General features: G+C 42.0%; 1 protein-coding gene across 1 annotated transcript in view; it reads right to left on the reverse strand.

The window, feature by feature from the left end:
- Positions 1–1,135: 1,135 nt before the first annotated feature.
- Positions 1,136–15,940, reverse strand: part of LOC126017555 (sentrin-specific protease 2-like) — a 407,516-nt gene continuing 392,711 nt past the window's right edge. The window contains exon 3 of the mRNA XM_049779491.1: positions 1,136–2,204. Coding sequence (XP_049635448.1) covers positions 1,136–2,204 — 1,069 coding nt within the window. The remainder of the gene's footprint in view (positions 2,205–15,940) is intronic.

Consider the following 15,940-nt stretch of genomic DNA (forward strand, 5'->3'; position numbering starts at 1 on the left):
ACTTTATTTTATTTTTATTTTACTTTATTTTATTTCATTTACTTTATTATTTTTATATTTAATTTATTTTATTTTATTTATTTATTATTTTGTTTTCTATTTTATTTTATTTCATTTTCTTTATTATTGTTTATATTTTATTAATTTAGTTTATTATTTTGCTTTATATTTTATTTTATTAATTTATTTTATTTTATTTTACTTTTGGGTCACACCTGGCAGTGGTCTTCGGTTCCTCCTGGCTCCGAGCTCAGAAGTCCCTCCTGGCAGTAGGGTATTTGCCTTGCAAGCAGCCGAACCAGGACTAAAGGTCGTGTGATTCCTGCCATTCCATATGATCCCATGCCTGCTAGAGCGATTTTTGATTGCATAGCCAGGAGTAACCCCTAAGCACAGCCAGGTGGGAACCAACATAGGAACAAACAAACAAAAAACCAGCATGAGCATACCTGTATGGTTTTCAATGAACCAGAAAAAAGAGTTAAATTCAAACTTTCATATGCAAAACAGATTATTGTAGAGCTGACAACTACAAATTGCAGTGAGGAAGCATAAGTGGAGAAGATAAATGTCTAATGAACAGAAATCTTATTTTTAGATTTTCGGTTTTGTTTTTTTTTTGGGGGGGGGCCGCATAAGATGACGCTCAGTGGTTTTCTTAGGTCAATCACCACTAAAAATGGATGACTTCATCATTGAGCAGTGATAGTTTTTCAAGGTCTATATATCTCCTGGAGTGGTTTGCTGTTTGAAAGTACATCTCGGGATATCATCCTGAGTTCCATGACCTAGTGTATTACTGATGCATGGTTTTTTTCATGGTGTTTTGTAAGTTCAAGAAGATCCAGTTTGCATCACTTTCTTTGCTTGAGCAATTTTTCTTTTGTCTCAAATATACATAATTTATATCAATATAAATAAATATTCAGTATCTTTTGTTTTTTTTTTATGCAGACCGGTCCAAGGCTCCAAACAGGGATAGTCTGATGAACAGGGTTGGCAGCAACCATCATGATCTAGCCGAGCAGAGCCGAGCAGAGGCAGGGACTTTTGCATCCACAGCAAGTAAGGTATGTGGAAATACCTGTCCATGTAACAGCCAGAGGTAGTAGTTTGAGGGACCACAAGGACATTCTCACAGCAACTGTTGGTGAAGGATTTCCAGTACCATTTTCTTCCGGAAGACAGGCATCTGGTGCTGAGTGAATGTGATTGGTTTGTCCCTCGAGATATAATTGGCAAATTGACAAGTAAACACTCCACAGTCACTTCCATTGAGCTGTTGGGGAATCTCATGTGGCTTCACACTGTAAAGTGTCCACTCCAGGAGATTCAAATCAATATTTCTTTTCGTTTGACTTTCCTCCTGTAAATACTGAAGGAGCATCTCACAGATCTTGTGGCCCTTGTGACCAATTGAATCCAGGTACTTCAGAGACTTTTTTCTTACATCTATCACCACGAGGCTCCAATGTACCTCTTGATGAATAGGCACCAAGATCAGTTCCTGGTCAAAGAGATTGACCCCTTTGGTCCATCTCCTTACTGCTTGGTAACCAGCAGACATTAATTTCGGGTAGAAGAAGGTACTAAAAGCATGAAGTGCTGGATAATCTTGTTTTCTGTTTCTTTCCATGATCAGATTCATATAAAAATTGATGACTTCATCATTGAGCCACTGATCATTCCTCAAGGTCTGGAGATCTCCTCGAGTGATACGCTGTTTAAAGGCACTGCTTAGGATCTGATCCCGAGGACCAGGACCTAGTGCATTCCTGATTTCCTTCTCCATATCTGCCGTCAATTCAAGATCATCGTCCATCCTTTTCTCCATTGATTTTCCGGAGCCAAGTTTGTCTTTGCTCTCAAGTCTTGAGACTTCCCTCCTAAGTGGGCCTTTGCTTCCATCACCCAGGTGAAGTGGGGGTGACAATGTTTCAGAGAAATCCGGTTCTAGCGGGTGTCCCGTGGTACTTACATATTCGAATGTGACTCCAGTGCTCTTATCTCTAGCTGAAACTTTTCCCTTTGAACACGTCTCCTCAATTTTCACTTTGTGGACAGGTCCACTTGTTTCAACAACCTTAGATGGTCTTGGATCTAATTGTGTTGTTTTAAATTCATGACTTGACTCATCCCCCAAGCTTTTGCTCTTTAATGTGTCCATCTGACTTCTTGGAGAACTAGGATGTGTTGAAGTTGCAGTAGGCATGGAGCTTCGTTGGTTGACTCCTTTTCGTGGCTCCAGTAAATGTCGGACCTTCTTTCTCTCCTCTTTTTGAAAATCCTCTTCCACAGTAGAGTGGGGTCGCTGCTGAACCTTGGCACTGTCTTCAGAGACAGTCTCTGTCGACACTTGTTCTTTCACTTGGTGAATAAGGTCGCCTACTCTCCTTCTTTTAGCAGATATTACTTCGGTGTCCACTGTAGGAAACAGAGTGTCATTCTGCTCCATCAAGTGACCCTCTGATCGTTTCAAGCTGGAGAGGGAACAAGCATCCGGAGAGGAACTTTTCAAATCCTTTCCATGAACTCTTCGGCAATGGGAACCGCCTTTCCTTTGCTGACTAATACAGTCTAATCGTGGTCTTTTATCAGGTGTTTTCTCCATGTCCCCTGTAGACAACAGAGCCTCATGCTGCTCCTTCAAGTGACTCTCTGATCGTTTCAAGCTGGAGAGGGAACAGGTAGCCGGAGAGGGACTTTTCAAGTCCTGTCCATGATAAGCTCTTCGGCCATGGGGACTGCCTTTCCCTTGCTGACTAAGGCATTCTAATCTTGGTCTTTTATCAGGGGTGGCATCAGTGTCCCCTGTAGAGAACAGAGGGTCCTTCTGCTCCCTCAAGTGACCCTTTGATCGCTTCATGCTGGATTAAGAACAGGCACTTCTCAATTCGCTTGGGTAAACTCTTCGGCAATGCGGCACCCCAGGCTCCCTAGGCTGGGGCCCGGGGCCAGATGCCAAGTGAACTTTCAAGCCTGCCCTTGCAACTTTAGCAACCAAGTACTGGCCAGTGAGTGACTTCTCTCAAAGGAGGCTGTATCAAACAGTCTTTCTCCTTTGCGACTGATTCCTCTCTCTCAGCTCCCCTCCCTCTCCCACCCTCCCACCCCACGCTACCCCACCCCACGCTACCCCACCCCCCTCAAAGTGAAGTGACCACACAACCCTTCTCGCCTCGCAATTGACAACACTTGCCTCTGAGCAGAACCAGCAGTTAGAAAGCCTCCTCTGCGACCTGCAGGCGACACCAGGGAGAGACTCGCCCAGTCTGTTGGAACTGAGCCCCGCAAGGATGCGTCTGCCTCTGGCTTGGTCGTGTCCACCTCGCCTGGTACCAAGTGGGGCTGACGAGTGAGCTAGTAAACGACTGCTCGACGTTGAGAGAGCACTAGAGGTGCGAGTACTGGCAGCGGCCTGTCCCGTCAGGTCCAGTCCGCCAACTCCGTTGCCAAGCGAACCCCACAACGTCACAGGCGCTCTCGAGATCCAAACCTTCCGGCCACCACTCTCGTGCTAGGAGGTCTTCCGGGATACCCGGGTGGGGCGGGTGCACGCGGAGAGGGGCTGCAGCAGCCCCCTGGGACCGCTACTGGCTCCCACCTGCTCCAGCGCCATCTTCCCAGGGGGGCTCAAGCTGGGGCCACCGGCTGCTCCCAGGAATGGAACATGGTGCCCAGAATCCCAGCCTACTATTTGGAGGTACAGGGCCCAAGCAGCAGTGGAGGCCCATGCACCCCACAAGTCAAGCCCAGCACTGTCGGCCCTTGTTTCCGCCTGCCAAGTTCAGTTCTCACTTGGTCTTTTTGCTTCAGCTTTGGTCTATGGGCCACCCATGGTGGTACTCAGGGGCTACTTATTTTTGCGACTTGTTTTTCGTGGGTTATCCCTGGGATCATACGGTAGAAGGAGGGTACCAGAACCAACCAGATATATGATCACTAAGTAGGAAGCTAGACACAGAGGGGAACTCTTATTCTAGCAGCCGGGGGGTGAGGGTGGGGGAGTGTGGAGGCAGGATGGGAACTGGGGTGGAGGGAGGGCAAATTTGGTGATGGGGATTCCCCTGATTCAATGTTAATATGTACCAAAATACTACTGTGAAAGATATGTAAGCCAATATGGTCGAAATAAAAATTATATATATATATATAATTATATATACATAATTATATTTATAAGAAAGAAACCCTTTGAGGTTCGGAGTTTTAGTACAGCAGATAGGGAGGGCACTTAGCTTGCATAGAGCCACTATGGGTTCAATCCTTGGTAACCCATACGGTTCTCTCAACCCACCAAGAGTCATTCCTAAGTGCAGAGCCAAGAATATCTACTGAACATGATAGGATGTGGCCCAATAAAATAAACACAAGCACCAAACACAGGGACCCTTTGACCTATCTCCCCAGCCCCAGAAACTATAACTGCCCCTTTATTCCTGGATCACAAAGAAAAGGAACAATGAAGATAATGAAGTATCCTTAGCAGCTATTTGGAAAAAATGAAATCATGAAATTCACTCGTATATGGATGAATATGGAGATTATTATGCAGAGTGAAATGAGTCAAATGGAGAGGAGTAGACTTAGAATATCTTCATTAATTTGTGCAATGTAAGAAAGATAATTTCCTGAGACAATAGAGATGAGGGCCAGAGAACCAGTCAGTCCATGATTGGAAGCTTGCCACAGGAGTGTTGAATGCTGTTAGGGTAGAGAAGGATTCATTATGACAATGCTAGTTGGAACTAATCACTCTGGACAAGAAAGGGACATCGAAGGGGGTTCAAGTGAAATACAGAGTATCCCTTCATTAACAATAGTGATAACCACAGTGTCAAAAAGCATAACAGGATTCGAGTGAGAGTGCAGAGAAAAGTAAAATGCCTCCGCCAAAGGCAAGCAGGAGGGAGATAAACTGGGGATATTAGTGGTAGGAAATATGCAGCGGTGAGGAGTGGTACACATTCTATGATTTCAAGTCGATCATGAACAATTTAGTATTTACAGTACTTAAATCAATTATAATAAAACAAAATTACAAAATTATAAATATCCCTAAAATTGATCTTTTGAGTACTTTCATGTATACCCCTTTATGTACTTCAACGATGTTCTCCTATTAGTATTTAGCTCTAGGAAGATGTGATTCTTTGCTTTGTTTTCTTTGTTAATTGTAGTAGTTGTTACACAGTCTCTAGTTCCTCTACCAGTGTCTACTACTGATGGAATATGGGATCACGGGATTTGTCTGTCTCTATGTCAACCAAGTCGCACTTGGTTTCTCATTGGACAATGTTTTATAAGTTCTGCACATCCGATTGGTAGGAAAACCGGATGTTCCCACCTCTAAGTGTGACTTATTTCCACATATAAAGAGGCAAGTCAGGAGAGGAGGTGTGTCTTTTAGGTCCTGAGACTTTCTAGTAAGGCTGCTCACAAGGTGGTCTCTGGCCTGGAGTCAGGTAAGGTGGGAATTTTGGAAATGTTTTCTTTCTTTACTTGTGTGTTTGACATTTTTGCAGACTCCTTCTACAATGCTCATGAACTATTTTACTGAATATTTTAGGTTTCAAAATTAGGATTGTTTGGGAAATGTTTTATGCTCAATATTAAGCACAAAATTAACCTTAGTTTGAAGGTTAATCCTGAGCCTGAAGTTCATCTTGAAGCTTTTATTTTGAGCAAAGTTTCATTCCATCTACATCAACTACTTCTAGAAGCTGAAAAACTTTTTCTGCATTCATACCACCTCAACATTAAAAAGCACTCGTTCCATTTTACTTGGGTGAATTTTTCTGATGTAAACTTTGGATGGATCCTTTTGACTGTTTCTGTGTGTGTTGAGTGTGGATGTGGGGGTCACCTATGTGTTTGCCTAATTCCAGTAGTGCTGAGAAGTTTTGCTCAGTGCTGTTTGGTTTCATTAGAAATGTCTGTTTATTTGGTATCTCTCCCTTTCATTCCATTTCTATTCCTTGACTCCTGTGCATTTCCGGGAAGAAGATGACATCACCATTGTGAATCGCTCATTGATTGAAGAATGGGGAAAGAGTGACAACCTGGGTGTGAATTTTCAGTGGTTCATCCTGCAAGATATCATCACTCTGGTTGCAGATGCTGGTGGAGTCCCTTGGGTCATTTGAGCCATGAGTTATTTTCCACAGTCATCAATATTGTAACGTTGCCTTTTCTACCACTTCACTCCACCTTGAGACTGCTCGTGGCTTGTCTCAACTTGCGAGAGAGATCCTTAGCTTTAAATCATCTCCTGAATTTTGAGTACTGCCAACGATTTTCACAGGTTCCACATGACTCGGAAATGAGTAAAATTATGACCCAGTATTTCTTTACTCGTTGTTCATTATTTTAACATTTAGAAGAGATATGTATATTTTCTCTGTATTGTTGTCTAAGTGTAATTTATAACATGTCTCTTTTATTGTATATTTTACTAAGTACTTATATCTTTCTCCTTTTTATTTAGATTACATAGTAATAATTGTTTAGAATTTAGTATTATTAGTACCCTTGGAGTTGTGATGTTATATGTGTATTAGCCTATGTACCCCTGTTATATTTTTTATAATGGAAATAGAGGGAGATATGGGATTACGTGATTTGTCTGTCTCTATGTCAGTCAGCTCCCACATGGTTTCTCATTGGATGTTATTTTATGAATGCAGCACCTCTGAATGGTAGGGAAACCGGATGGTCCCACTTTCTAGGTGTGAGATTTTCCCACAGATAAAAGGCAACGATGGAAGAGGATGTGTGGCTTTTCGTTTCTGGAGCTTCATCATGTTACTGCTAGCAGCGTGGTGTGTAGTCTGGAGTTAGGCTAAGGTGGGAATTTTCTTTTTTTTTGGTTTTTGGGTCACACCCAGCAGTGCTCAGGGGTTACTCTTGGGTCTAGGCTCAGAAATCGCCCCTGGCAGGCACAGGAGACCATATGGGATGCTGGGATTCGAACCACTGTCCTTCTGCATGAAAGGCAAACACCTTACCTCCATGCTATCTCTCCGGCTCCCTGAGTATTTTCTTTAAGTTTGTGATTGATGATTTTGCAGAGAGCCTTCTGGTGAAAACTCATCTAGGTAGTGCTCGGGATTGTAACCAGTGTTTAGATTTTAGAATGCTGTAGCTGCACAAATATTTTATAACGAATGCATTACATAGGAAGCTGATGGATTTATAAAACGTTAAATTTTACAAGAATTGAGCTTCCTTATGATCCATAACTGCACTTCTCAACGTCCCTCCCAAGAGGTCAAAAACAGTATTTCAAAAAGACAGTTGTGTTGTATTTCTTTGAAGCAATTTTCACAATATCCAAAACTTAAAAGTATGCAATTTACTGCTATGTAAAGGGTGGTATAACGAGTGACATCTGTCAGATGGAGAGGGACAGGTTAAGAATGATCTCTTGCATATGTGAGGTATGAAAATATACTGAGGGACTAGCAGATGACAAAGGCAACAGAGCTGCAAATCTGGTCTGTATAACTGAGCTCACCTAGTAGGGTAATGAGAGATTCCTTTGTTTTTGTTTTTGTTTTTTGTTTTTTGGATCACATCCATCAGTGCTCACAGGTTCCTCCTGGCTCTATGCTCAGAAATCGCTCCTGGCAGTCTCAGGGGACTATATGAGATGCCGGGATTCATACTACAGTGCTTCTGCATGCAAGGCAAATGTGCTACCTCCATGGTATCCTCCAGCCCCAGGGGTTCTTATGACATTAGTAGAGGAAATTGGGCACTCTGATGTGTGGTGCTGAAATGATAAGTACACAAAACTAATATTATAAATCATACTATCTCAATAAAAATAAGAGATTATTTTCCAAAGGTTAACATTTATTTGCAAGTTTTCTTATGAATGAATATGCGGAGGGTCTCTATCACTTATTCATTCTCAACGTCTCCCCCAAGAGGTCAAAAACAGTATTTCAAAAAGACAGTTGTGTTGTATTTCTTTGAAGCAATTTTCACAATATCCAAAACTTAAAATTATGCAATTTACTGCTATGTAAAGGGTGCTATGCCGAGTGACATCTGTCAGATGGAGAGGGACAGGTTAAGAATGATCTCTTGCATATGTGAGGTATGAAAATATACTGAGGGACCAGCAGATGGCAAAGGCAACAGAGCTGCAAATCTGGTCTGTATAACTGAGCTCACCTAGTAGGGTAATGAGAGATTCCTTTGTTTTTGTTTTTGTTTTCTGGATCACATCCATCCATTTATTTGCAAGTTTTCTTATGAATGAATATTTGGAGGGTCTCTATCACTTAATCATACTGGTCTTTTTAAAATTCTAGTATAAAAATGAATGAGAATATTAATTTCTCATGAGTTAATTTTTTTTCAATTCCACAATCTGACACTCACTGTGGTGCCCTGAAGATCTAGGACAACGTAACCTTTATACAATATAGTGTTTTAGTTGAATTACTGTGAAATACGAATTGTCTATGATTGAGTTTTACTCATACAATGTCCAGCACTCATCTCTTCACCAGTGCATATTTCTTGCCACCAATGTCCCCAGATCCCTTCTCCCTCCCCACTTCCACCTCCTCTATGGCAGATATTTTTCTTAACTCTCACACACTCACACTCACACTCACTGCTCTCTTTCCTCTCTCTCTCTCTCTCTCTCTCTCTCTCTCTCTCTCTCTCTCTCTCTCTCTCTCTCTCTCTCTCTCTCTCTCTCTCTCTCTCTCTCTCTCTCTCTCTCTCTCTCTCTCTCTCTGCACTGCGGTTTGCAATTTTTTATTGAAAGGTACCATCCATACCACTTTATCTCCTTTCAGTACTCAATTCTGGTCCAGAGTGATCACCTCATTAAGAACTTAATCTTTATGTCCCTTGCTAAACAAGAGAAAACAAACTGTTCTTTTTTTTTATTTTTTGGTTTTTGGGCCACACCCAGTGACGCTCAGGGGTTACTCCTGGCTATGTGCTCAGAAGTTGCTCCTGGCTTGGGGGACCATATGGGACACCGGGGGATCGAACCACAGTCCGTCCAAGGTTAGCGCAGGCAAGGCAGGCACCTTACCTTTAGCGCCACCGCCCAGCTCCAACAAACTGTTCTTAATCTCACTCTCATGTCCTGGCTGCAAAGTGGTGTTACCATGTGTCACAAATACTGAATTGAAAACTTATTTAAATTTTATTTTGATTTATTATCTTAAAACAAAAATTAGCTTCTTATCTCATGAATTGACTTTTTAAATTTGTTTGTGTGAGAGCATACTGAGTAGTATTCAGGATTTACTCCTAGTTATGAATAAAGAATTACTTCTAGTGGGCTCAGAGGACAATATGGGGTATGAGGGAGAGAACACAGGTAGGTCTGTGCAGGCTAGTATCGTTCCCACTGTTCTCTTGCTCTGGCCAGTGATTGCCATTTTATTTTATATTATTATTAATTAGAGGGAGCGGCATACCTGGAAGGGCTCAGTGGTTATTTCTGGCTTTACACTTAGAAATGATTCCTATCAGGCTCAGGGGACCATATGGGATGCAGGGATTGATCCTAAGACCAATGCCCTAGCCACTCTGCTATTGCTCTGGTCTCTGAATTGCCGTCACCTCTTAATTAATATTATGATGAATGGGAGTGACTAAACAGGATAGTTCAAATCTACTCAGTCATCAGACAACTGAGTTTTAATATTTAGGAAATACTAACTTGAGGACTATGGATTTAAAAAAAAAAGCACACTTCAATTTAGACAATATTTGCAAAGCTGCTGATAATGCTTCAGGTATACAGTGTTCTAACTCCAACCACCCTCTCCCCCAACCTCAATATCAGTTGTCCTTCAATGTTCCAAGGATCCTCTCCCATCTATTTCTTGAACAACTTTGTTAACTTCTCCTCTATTTTAATATTTGATAATTAGGATAAATATCACTTAAGGTTCTTTCTTTCATTTAAATTTTTTTTTTCATTTCTTTATTTTTATTTTATTTTTTATCTAAACACCTTGATTACATACATGATAGTGTTTGGGTTTCAGTCATGTAAAGAACACCACCCATCACTAGTGCAACATTCCCATCACCAATGTCCCAAATCTCCCTCCTCCCCACCCTAATTTTTAAAATTTGCGGCGAGAGTCACATCCATTTAGAGACCAGAATATTAATCAGGAGATTTATGAGGAGTCAGGAGTCCATGACTAAGGATTCTAAGCCACTTAATATCAGATGTTCTAAATTCAATCCCAGCACCAAATAAGGGAGAAATGAATGAGCACTGGGGAGTTTGAACCCCTGCATTCTTAATTTCATTGATATTACCTGGGTTGACATTTTGTTGGGGCTCGGGTGGAGGGGATATACCCTACACCCTACCTGTTCAGGAACCCTTCCAGGTTGTGTGCTCAGCGGACCATTTGTGGTTTCGGAATTCAAACCAGGGTTGTGGCTACAGTTACACACACTCCTTAACCTGTGTAGTAGGTTTTGAATATTTGAATAGTAGGTTTGAATATTTCATGCTTGTTTATTGTTGTTCTTGTTTTTGTTTTGTTTTGGGGCTACATGTAACAATGCTCCAGTGTTTCTCCTGGCTGTGAGGTCAGAAACTACTTTTGGCAGTCTGGAGTAGATTGGGCATCAAATTGGGTCAGCTGTGTGCTAGGCAAAGGTCCTCTGGCAGTGCAATCTCTTCAGCCCCTCATGTTTATTCCATTAAGAGTTATCCCAAAAGCAAATTGGCTCTTGGGAAGATAGCCCAAAGCTTGGAGCTTCGATCTTTATTATTAGGAAGCTCCAGGCTTTATTTTCAGAGGCTGATGCTTGAGGGTGCTCATTCAAGCTCCCAGGAAGGACTCAAAGCATCAAGCATGACATACAACCTGTCACAACCTGTGAGTAGACCAGGTGTCATCCAAAACTCCCTCTCTCCTACACACACACACACACACACACACACACACACACTAATTAATTAATTAATTAATTACATGGAATCCTCCCTTTAAAGTCTTGCTGTGGGCCCTGAGAGTAGTGGAGTAGGTAGGATACTTGCTGTACGTATTTTACCATAATTCAATGCCCTGCACAGAACATGATCTGAGCCGAGCCAGCCGTGTGATCCCTCAGGATGAGCCAAGTTAAACCTCACAGCACTGCGGGGTGTGACTCAAAAAACAGAAGCAGGAAAACTACAATAGAACCATCAAGAAAATCTTGCTGAGGAAGTCTGTCACTAGGCTGTGTCTGTCTTAATACTCAACAGAGAAAAAGCACAGTTGCCACCAGGGGGCAGCAGAGTGTGCTGCGGAATATGGGGAATGAGGGATAGAACACAGGTAGGTCTGTGCAGGCAGTACCGTTCCCACTGTTGTATTGCTCTGGCCAGTGATTGCTATTTTATTTTATAATATTATTTATTGAGAGAGCGGCATATCTGGAAGGGCTCAGTGGTTATTTGTGGCTTTACGCTTAGAAATGATTCTTGTCAGGCACATGGGACCATATGGGATTCAGGGATTGATCCTAAGACCAATGCCCTACCCACTCTGCTATCGCTCTGGTCCCTGAATTGCCATCACCTCTTAGTACTAATATTATGATGAATGTGATGAACTAAACAGAATATTTCAATTCTACTCAGTCAACAGACTACTGAGTTTCAATATCTAATAAATACTAACTTGAGACTGTGGATTTAAAAAAAACACGCTTCATTTTAGACAATATTTGCAAAGCTGCTGAAAATGCTTCAGGTATACAGTGTTCTAACTCCAACCACCCTCTCCCCCACCCCAGTATCAGTTGTCCCTCCAGTGTTCAAGGATCTTCCCATCTATTTCTTGTTAACTTCTCCTCTATTTTAATATTTGATCATTAGGATATATATTCTTTAAGGTTCTTTTTTTTTTTAATTTTTTAAAATTTGCGGCGAGATTCACATCCATTTAGAGACCAGAATATTTCTCGGGAGATTTATGAGGAGTCAAGAGTCTATGACTAAGGATTCTGAGCCACTTAATATCAGATGTCCTAAATTCAATCCCAGCACCAAACAAGGGAGAAATGAATGAGCACTGGGGAGTTTGAATCCCTGCATTCTTCATTTCATTGATATTACCTGTTGGGGCTCGGGTGGAGGGGATACCCTACAACCTACCTATTCAGGAGCCACTCTAGGTTCTGTGCTCAGGGGACCAATTGTGGTTTCAGAATTCAAACCAGGGTTGTGGCTGCAGTCAACAACACAAATCCTTATCCTGTGTAGTAGCTCCCCAGCTTTGAATATTTCATGTTTATTTATTTTTGTTCTTGCTTTTGTTTTCATTTGGGGCTACACCTTATGGTGCTCGAGTGTTTCTCCTGGCTGTGAGGTCAGAAATTACTTTTGGCAGTCGGATTTTGGGGATCAAACCTGGGTCAGCTGCATGCTAGGCAAAGGCAAAGGTCCTCTGGCAGTGCTATCTCTTCAGCCACTCATGTTTATTCTGTTAAGGTTATCTCAAAAGCAAATTGAGTATCGGAAGATAGCCCAAAGATTGGAGTTTCGATCTTTATTATTGGGAACTTCAGGTTTGACCCCCAGAGGGTGATGCTTGAGGGTTCTCCTTCAAGCTCCGTGGAGGGACCCAAATCATCAAGCCTAGCATAAACTGTCATAACCAGTGAGTGGACCAAGTGTCATCTGAAACTCCCTCTATCCTAGACACACACACAGACACACTATTTAATTAATTAGATGGAATCCTGCCTTTGAAGACTTGCTGAGTGATAGTATAGCAGGTAGGATACTTGCCTGCACGTATTTTACCATAATTCAATTCCCTGCACAGAACATGATCTGAGCCGAGCCAGCTGTGTGATCCCTCAGGATGAGCCAAGAGAAAGTCCACAGCACTGCTGGGTGTGGCTCCAAAAACAGAAGCAGGAAAACTAAAGTAGAACAAAAAGTCTTGCTGAGTCCTGCTAGTCTGTCACTAGGCTGTATCTGTCTGAATACTCAACCGAGAAAAAGCGCAGATGCCACAAGGAAAGGAAGGAAAGGAGGGAAGTATGTCAGGAGGAAAGGATGGAGGATGGAATGAAGGAGACAGCCATGATGCAGCATACAGCCAAGTCAGGTGTGTGCAAGATCCCAACGAAAACTGTTAGAGCACTGTGGTCAGGAGCAAGTACATGTGTGCTCATCACAGAATCACTAGAAACCAGACAGACATCTCTTTGAGGGATGCTCAGGCACCACTGGGTGTGACATTAATTTCTACACCACACCAAAGGAATCTGATATTTTTTCCTGTCAGTAGACCTCCAGAGTAGATATACCTCAAATCACTTCTAGTCTACAAGGATGCACACTCAGATGACATCTTTCTTGCTTTCACTGTTTCTGCAGAAGCCATGATGGGACTGGGGGGAATGTTATGATTTTTCTCCACAAAAGCAAAGAGAGAATGGAGTTGGCATGGCATAACACCCATGGAATGTTCATTACTGCATGGTAGAAAAATGCTCATTTTCCCTGTAGATTGTCTTTCAGGTCTCTTGTATTGAAGTGAAAAGTCTGCCATAGGTCTGTCGTCTCCAGATTCTTCTGGAAGAGTTTGCGGTTTAATCTCAGTAGTACAGCAATATTTCATGCCCTGAAATTGACCCCTGACACTCTGCCTAAACTAAACAAAGCATGAAAAACTTGTATAAAAGAACATGAAATACCATGGTTGATGGCCTTCCTGATGATCCTTACCAAATGCAGCTTGTACTACTCCCCAAGATCTTTTCTCATATAGACCTTCCAAAGTAAATTGCTGGGGCCTGAGAGAGAGTGCAATGGGTAGCATCTCTCCTTCCCTAGCCCAAGGCCCACCTGGGATTGATGCCTGGCCTCCCATATGGTCCTCTGTCAGAAGAGAGTCCTGTGTGAAGACCCAGGAGTAATCAAGCCCAGAGTACTGCTGGGTATGGCCCCAAAACAAAAACAAGATCAGAGTTTAACCTCTTCTTAAACCAGTTTTACAAGTAACCACAATAGTGTTATCTACTTAACTAAATAGAATTCCAAAATTAAAATGAGAAGGATGGGATGTTTAGTGGAATCAAAAGAATTCTGACTATAAAAAAAAAAAAAAAGAATTCTGACTATGATAATTTTATGAAATTTCTGCAGATATTACATGTTAATAAGTTAGCATTTATCAGTCTTTATATTGTAGATATACTATTGCACTCACTAATGAAAACATGAAGTGAAGTACTTCTGTTCTTTGGTTTGAAGTCACTTGAGCTCTCTCCAGAATGAACAGTGGGCAGCAAGTGAGTTTGCAGTCTTTGCTTGCAGAAAAGATATCCCTTACTTCAGTGAGTGCTCTGACTTTTCCCAAATTGCAGCAAAGAATCTCTTTAAATTGAAACCCTGGTGCTACCTCCAAGAATTTCTTTTACTACAAAGCATTGTCCACAAACAGTCCACTTTGGTTCTAGAAACTTGGATGCCAATATTAGGATCCCAATTCACAGAGGAGGAATATCTGGCTTAAAGAGGCTAAACAATATGCACCCTAAAAGAAAACTATAAATGTTGTTCTTTCTTTGCAGATCCTCAAACATACTCCCCATGTCAGCAGTAGCGTTCATCTATTGTAGACCTACAGTAGACCGAGAGCAGAGAGTATCTGCCATGACCACAATTTTGTTTTGATCACGTGTGATGCAAATTATAGCTTCTAAGAAATATTCCGCAGCATATTCTATTGCTCCTCAATTAAACCTTGAAAGTAGGCATTGGGACTCAATAGATAACCCAGGGGGCTGTTCAGATGGCTTGCATTCAAAAGGTTCAGGTTCAAATCCCAATCAGTGGACTGATGACTTGACCTTCCCTCCATCAGCTTGACCTTCCCTCCACCAATGTCCCTAGTTTCCCACCCAAACCCTAAATTGATTCCCTTATAAGGCACAGACAAATTGACTCCATATTGCTTGTTGAAACACAACAGGAAATGAAATTACAAAAAACAAACAAACAAAGAATGGTGCTGAATGATAGCACAGCAGTAGAGCATTTGCCTTGCAGGGCAGGTGACTTGGAACAACCTGGGTTTGACCCCAGGCATCCACATGGTCCCCTGAGCCTGCCCGGAGTTACCCCTGAGTGCTACCAGTGTGGCCCCAAAATAAAAAAACACTCCAGCAAAACCCCAAAATGATAAAAGTCAATTTGTGATATTTGTTAATAATAATCATTATTACTAAATATACATTTGCCAATGTACTACCACACCAGCCCCTCTAACAGTGCTTTTTTTTAGTTCCAAAAGGAAGACTCAGTTGATCTAAATCTTCCTTTTTGTTTGTTTTTGGAGCCACACCTAGGAGCTCCCAGGCTCGGGCAGGCACGCACACACACACACACACTGTGGGTGACCGTGCACCCCACATGCTCAAAAGAACTCTGGATGAACTTTCCACCGCCTGCCTGATCCAAGCCACAAAGTTTGCATAGCCCCGAGCCAACAGGAAACTCTGCAAATAAATTTAGCTCAGCACACAGAATCTGGCTTAACCAGATTCCTTAACCTTTCCATGGAATTTGTTTTTGTGCCTGCTCTCTAAGAATTTGCTTCCCCTCCCCTCATCCTGCCAGGTTCCTCTTTATCCTTCCCACCATCAAAATGTGTACGTGCAGTATGTGCACTAAGCCCAAAAAGGGAATGAACTCTCCTATTGGTTAATGTTGCTATACTTGTACAAACTTGATTGGTTTATGTTTCAATCCTGTGTTGCTACCCCTCCTACAGTAGCAAAGTATAAAAAACCCTGTTGTCCCCTCAATAAATGACTCGATTGGCATATGTCACCCTGAGTCCTTTATTAACTTCTACAGCTTTATTTCACAGGTGATCACAAAAGAGCTCAGCACTCACGAATTATTTGTGATTGCTCTTCTACTCTGTCC

This window comes from Suncus etruscus, chromosome 9 (genome assembly GCF_024139225.1).
Source record: "Suncus etruscus isolate mSunEtr1 chromosome 9, mSunEtr1.pri.cur, whole genome shotgun sequence".
In the NCBI taxonomy this organism is placed as follows: domain Eukaryota; kingdom Metazoa; phylum Chordata; class Mammalia; order Eulipotyphla; family Soricidae; genus Suncus; species Suncus etruscus.